This window comes from Mesoplodon densirostris, chromosome 12 (genome assembly GCF_025265405.1).
Source record: "Mesoplodon densirostris isolate mMesDen1 chromosome 12, mMesDen1 primary haplotype, whole genome shotgun sequence".
Classification (NCBI taxonomy): domain Eukaryota; kingdom Metazoa; phylum Chordata; class Mammalia; order Artiodactyla; family Ziphiidae; genus Mesoplodon; species Mesoplodon densirostris.
The window spans coordinates 99,241,370-99,247,496 of record NC_082672.1 but is presented as its reverse complement, the minus strand read 5'-3'; the positions used below and the strand labels follow the sequence as shown (position 1 = coordinate 99,247,496).

General features: G+C 43.5%; 1 protein-coding gene across 1 annotated transcript; it reads left to right on the top strand.

The window, feature by feature from the left end:
* The first annotated feature begins 261 nt into the window (after positions 1 to 261).
* Positions 262 to 2,187, top strand: LOC132499903 (UDP-N-acetylglucosamine--peptide N-acetylglucosaminyltransferase 110 kDa subunit-like). Its single transcript, XM_060114570.1, has one exon. The coding sequence runs from the start codon at positions 262 to 264 to the stop codon at positions 2,185 to 2,187; it is 1,926 nt and encodes a 641-aa protein (XP_059970553.1).
* The last annotated feature ends 3,940 nt before the right edge of the window (positions 2,188 to 6,127 follow it).

Here is a 6,127-nt window from a genome sequence, read left to right as displayed (position 1 = left end):
TAGGTAATTTTTATTCCCTGATTAGGAGAAAAATGGTGGAAGAGGGTAGGGTTAAGAATTAAGATTTCAAGAGCATGAGAGGTAGATGGCCAACCATAGTTCCTAAGGTTCGGTGCCTGTAACTGTTGCCGCTGCTTACGCGTGCCAAAGCAGTGGTACGGCTGCTGCGCTCGTGTTTGCTACCACTAGAAACATTCTTGCCAGTAGTGGCGGCAGCGGGACTCCATTACCCCCTTTTTTCACTCTCTCCAGAAGCTCCAGATGGCGTCTTCCATGGGCAACGTGTCCGAGAGCACAGAACTAACGAAACGTATGCTTTCCTTCCAAGGGTTAGCTGAGCTGGCACATCGAGAATATCAGGCAGGAGATTTTGAGACAGCTGAGAGACACTGCATGCAGCTCTGGAGACAAGAGCCAGGCAATACTGGTGTACTTTTATTGCTTTCATCTCTACACTTCCAGTGTCGAAGGCTGGACAGATCTGCCCACTTTAGTACTCTGGCAATTAAACAGAACCCTCTTCTGGCAGAAGCCTATTCAAATTTGGGGAAAGTGTACAAGGAAAGAGGGCAGTTGCAGGAAGCAATTGAGCATTACCGGCATGCATTGCGTATCAAACCAGATTTCATCGATGGTTCTATTAACCTGGCAGCCACTTTGGTAGCAGCAGGCGACATGGAAGGGGCAGTACAAGCTTACGTCTCTGCTCTTCAGTACAATCCTTCTTTGTACTGTGTTCGCAGTGCCCTGGGGAACCTGCTCAAAGCCCTGGGTGGCTTAGAAGAAGCCAAGGCATGTTATTTGAAAGCAATTGAGATGCAACCGAACTTTGCAGTAGCTTGGAGTAATCTTGGCTGTGTTTTCAATGCACAAGGGGAGATTTGGCTTGCAATTCATCACTTTGAAAAGGCTGTCACCCTTGACCCCAATTTTCTGGATGCTTATATGAATTCAGGAAATGTCTTCAATGAGGCACGGATTTTTGACAGAGCTGTGGCAGCTTACCTTCGTGCCCTAAGCTTGAGTCCAAATCATGCAGTGGTACATGGCAACCTGGCTTGTGTATACTACGAGCAAGGCCTGGTGGATCTGGCAATAGACACCCACAGGCGAGCTATTGAATTGCAACCACATTTCCCTGATGCTTACTGCAACCTAGCCAATGCTCTCAAAGAGAAGGGCAGTGTTGCTGAAGCAGAAGATTGTTATCATACAGCTCTCCGGCTGTGTCCCACCCATGCAGACTCTCTGAATAACCTAGCCAATATCAAAGGAGAACAGGGAAACAGTGAAGAGGCAGTTCGCTTGTATCGTAAAGCATTAGAGCTCTGCTCAGACTTTGCTGATGCCCATTCAAATTTAGCAAGTGTATTGAAGCAGCAGGGAAAACGGCACGAAGCTCTGATGCATTATAAGGAGGCTATTCTAATCAGTCCTACCTTTGCTGATGCGTACTGTAATATGGGAAACACTCTATGGGAGATGCAGGATGTTCAGGGAGCCTTGCAGTGTTATACTCGTGCCGTTCAGATCAACCCTGCATTTGCGGATGCCCACAGCAATCTGACTTCCATTCACCAGGATTCAGGGAATATTCCAGAAGCAATTGCTTCTGATCGCACTGTTCTGAAGCTTCAACCTGATTTTCCTGACGCTTATTGTAATTTGGCTCATTGCCTGCAGGTTGTCTGTGATTGGACAGACTATGATGAGCGAATGAAGAAGTTGGTCAGCATTGTGGCTGACCAGTTGGAGAAGAATAGGTTGCCTTCTGTGCAGCCTCATCATAGTATGCTCTATCCTCTTCCTCATGGCTTCAGAAAGGCTATTGCTGAGAGGCATGGGAACCTCTGCTTGGCTAATATAAGTGCCCTTCATAAACCACCATATGAACATCCAAAAGACTTGAAGCTCAGTGACAGTCGACTGCATGTAGGATACGTGAGTTCTGACTTTGGGAACCATCCTACTTCTCACCTTATGCAGTCTATTCCAGACATGCACAATTCTGATAAATTTGAGATATTCTGTTATGCCCTGAGCCCACATGATGGCACAAACTGCCGAGCGAAGGTGATGGCAGAAGCCAATCATTTCACTGATCTTTCTCAGATTCCATGCAATGGGAAAGCAGCTGATCGCATCCATCAAGATGGTATACACATCCTTGTAAATATGAATGGTTAGAGCAGGGGTGCTCGAAATGAACTCTTTGCTCTCAGGCCAGCTCCTATTCAGGCAATGTGGCTGGGGTACCCTGGGACCAGTGGCATGCTTTTCATGGATTATATCATCACTGATCAGGAAACATCACCTGCTGAAGTTGCTGAGCAGTATTCTGAGAAACTGGCTTATATGCCCCATACGTTCTTTATTGGAGATCATGCTAATATGTTCCCTCACCTGAAGAAAAAAGCCGTCATCGATTTTAAGTCCAATGGGCACCTTTATGACAATCGGATTTTGCTGAATGGCATCGACCTCCAAGCATTTCTTGATAGTCTATCAGATGTGCAAATAGTCAAGATGAAATGTCCTGATGGAGAAGACAACGCAGACAGCAGTAATACAGCTCTTAATATGCCTGTCATTCCTATGAATACTGTTGCAGAAGCAGTTATTGAAATGATTAACAGAGGACAAATTCAGATTCCAATGAATGGATTCAGTATTAGCAATGGCCTGGCAACCACCCTGATCAACAATAAGGCTGCCACTGGAGAGGAGGTTCCCCGTACCATTATTGTAACCACACGTTCTCAGTACGGGTTACCGGAAGATGCCATTGTGTACTGTAACTTTAATCAGTTATACAAAATTGACCCATCTACTTTGCAGATGTGGGCAAATATTCTGAAGCGTGTTCCCAATAGTGTATTGTGGCTGTTGTGTTTTCCAGCAGCAGGAGAAGCTAATATTCAACAGTACACACAAAATGTGGGCCTTCCCCCGAACCGTAGCATTTTTTCCCCTGTTGCTCCTAAAGAAGAACATGTTCGGAGAGGCCAGCTGGCTGATGTCTGCTTGGACACTCCACTCTGTAATGGCCACACCACAGGGACCTTTGGGCAGGGACCGCCATGGTGACTATGCCAGGAGAGACTCTTGCTTCCCGAGTTGCAGGTTCCCAGCTCACTTGTTTAGGCTGTCTTGAGCTGATTGCTAAAAATAGGCAAGAATATGAAGAGATAGCTGTGAAACTGGCAACTGATCTCGAATACCTGAAGAAAATTCGTGGCAAAGTCTGGAAGCAGAGAACATCTAGCCCTCTGTTCAACACCAAACAATACACAATGGAACTAGAGCGGCTATCTACAGATGTGGGAGCATTATGCAGCTGGCAACAAACCTGATCACATGATTAAGCCTGTTGAAGTCACTGAGTCGGCCTAAATAATGACTGTGTGCCCAGGAGAAATACCCCTGTAGCTGAGCCTCAACCTTCTGGGGGAAAGGGAAATACTTTTTCAATATCATGGTGCAGATGGGTGACAGACAATGATAAGAAATAGCACAGACAGACTTGCTTCCTGCATGATCACAATAGGGAGAGACCCAAGAGATGCGAAACTGCTGTTCCACAAGGAGTCTCCATCGAATTTTGCAGCAGCCAGGTGTCTGGAGGGTCTGGAAGGTAAGTCTGGAAGGTCTGATCTCCCTTGGTCTCCCAGGGGATGGATGGTTAGTGTGGAAGGGAGATAGAGATTGCCCAGCCGTTTTGTGATTATCATGGATTGATTGAGTCTTCTGAATTAATTTTTTTCTTTATATTTTGGGTATTGGAGCTTTTAAAAATGTTTGGTTTCAGGTATTTTTATTCATGTGAAGTGTATATGATTCTCTTGAGATAAGGTTTTAAGCTAAAATATTCCTTGTTTTAGTTTCTGAACTCTACCGATAAATGGGGACTTTGCTGGTGTAGTCTTTTTATAGGTTTTATAAACCACTTGAGCCTATATCAGTCACTTTAGTGTCTGACATAACGTTTGGAACTCTCAGTGCTTTGTTGGTTTGTAGATGATTGCATCAATTCTTTTTCTGGTCCGTTTTCTTCTTCCCTTCCTCCCACTTTAAAAACTCTCCTGTAACTTGGCTAACAAAATACCAAGTGTGATTCACAACCTCCCAGAGTGTTTCTCTTCAACACATCATCTGGTGCCAAATGAAGATTCTTAGGAGTACTTATTAATTATGAAGGGCACAGTTGTGGTACTGTCACTGACGATAATAATAATGGATTTTTGGCCTAGAGTTTTGACCTATTTCACCAGTGTTTTACCGTTGACTGCCCCTCTATGCTGCTTCCAAAAGTGAGAGTGTGTGATAAGATTTTTACTTTCATTTCTAAAGTTTGTTTTTTTTTAGGTGAGTCCTGTTCTTCCTTTTTCTTTCAGCAGAAATGAAATCCCAGGTAAGTATAAGTATTCAAATATTTGATCAGTAAGTCACAGTTATCTCCAGTACATTAAATAATTTTCATCAAAAAACATGTTATAGGTAAAAAGCTCTGAAGGACCAGCTATGTATATGATAATTATGTTTCAGACCTTCTAGGGTATTATATATAATAACTTGTCTTCTGGTCGTGGTCTTGAAGTCTTTATGGATTCAGCCTCAGTAGTAGCGAACTGCACTGCTACTTGCTTTGGAGTACAAATTAGACTTTAGCCCTCCTGGAGGTTGAGTTTTTGAAATTGAAAACCATAGGAATGAAATTATTGTATTTCAACAAAGGATCGAGGGCTTGAGGCTTAAACAAGCCAACATATGTGTGGGAAGCAGTCAGCCTTGAGAGCAGGCTACGGACATGCCAGGCATGCCGCCGCTGCTCGAAGGGACTGTCCCTACTTGTTCCCCTCCTTGTTCCATTCCACGGGAGATAAATCACCAGGGCCCAGAAATCAGAAAGAATGTAAAATAAGACAAGCAAATCTGTCTCCACCCTGCACGTGCAGGTTATTTTGGATGATTCTGGGTTTATGGGTTTTCTCCCAGGGAAGTTAACCTTGAGCTGAGACAGTCATTAGATCATGTAAACCACCGTCTGGCAACCTTCCCTTTTCTAGTCTATATAATCTGCAACTGTAGCATAATAAAACTTGCCTTGCAACCATCAGTTGTCTTGGTCCTTCTGACCCCATTCGTCGGTGCTACATCAGTTCCTTACCCCGTCCCTTCTGACCCTGGGCGGTGAAATCCTCTTTCTGAGGCTAGTCCGCGGCAAGTGGCACCCGAACAGGGACCTGAAGCGTGAAGCCAATGAAAAGAAAAAGAAAGTGCAGGTAAGAGAACCCTTATGCAAAATATGTGTGGACACGAGTAAAAGTGAAACTAATAGAGGCATAAGGCAACAGTCAGAAGTAAAATAAGATGGGGCAAAAGGGCTCAAAGGAGCGTGAATTATTTGCTCCGGTTTTACTTTTGATGCTTCAAGCTCGGGGTAATAAAGTTTCTACCTCACAGTTGACTGAATTTTTGCAGCATATCCATGATGTATCTCCCTGGTTTCCTGATGGCGGCTCTGTGACATAGAAATCTGGCAGAAAGTTGGAGAAGATTTAAAAAATTATTATGAGTCTCGAGGGCCTACTCATACTGCCGTTGTTACATTTAGTTTGTGAAATCTGATAAAAATATGTTTAGGTTCTTCTCATGATAGTGTTGATTTGAATGTAAAGTCAGAAAAACATAAGCCTCTGACAGAAGAAAAGACTGTATTATCAGCTACTGTGTCGCCACTTCCTAAACCGAAAGAGCTAATTAATTTAAATATTTCAGATGAAGAGGAACATTTTGACTTAACAGATGAGGCTTTTAAACATAAAAGAGAGAAATATCCTGAGGATGATTTTCTAATGGCTATAATAGATAAGTCAGTGCAAAAGCTGCAAATTAGTAAGGACTGTCTTCCTCAAAATTCTCCATCTGTAAAAATGCTCAGTCCCTTGCAACGTGCTGTACAAGCAGCAATAAAACGAGGAGAAGATCCTATTTTCTGTTGTCCTGTCACGGAAAGACCTGATCCTAATAATCCTCAACAGGCTATTAGGGAGCATCAGGCTCTTCCTTTTAAAGTTTTGAAAGATTTAAAATCTGCTTGTGCTCAATATGGGCCCACTGCTCCTTT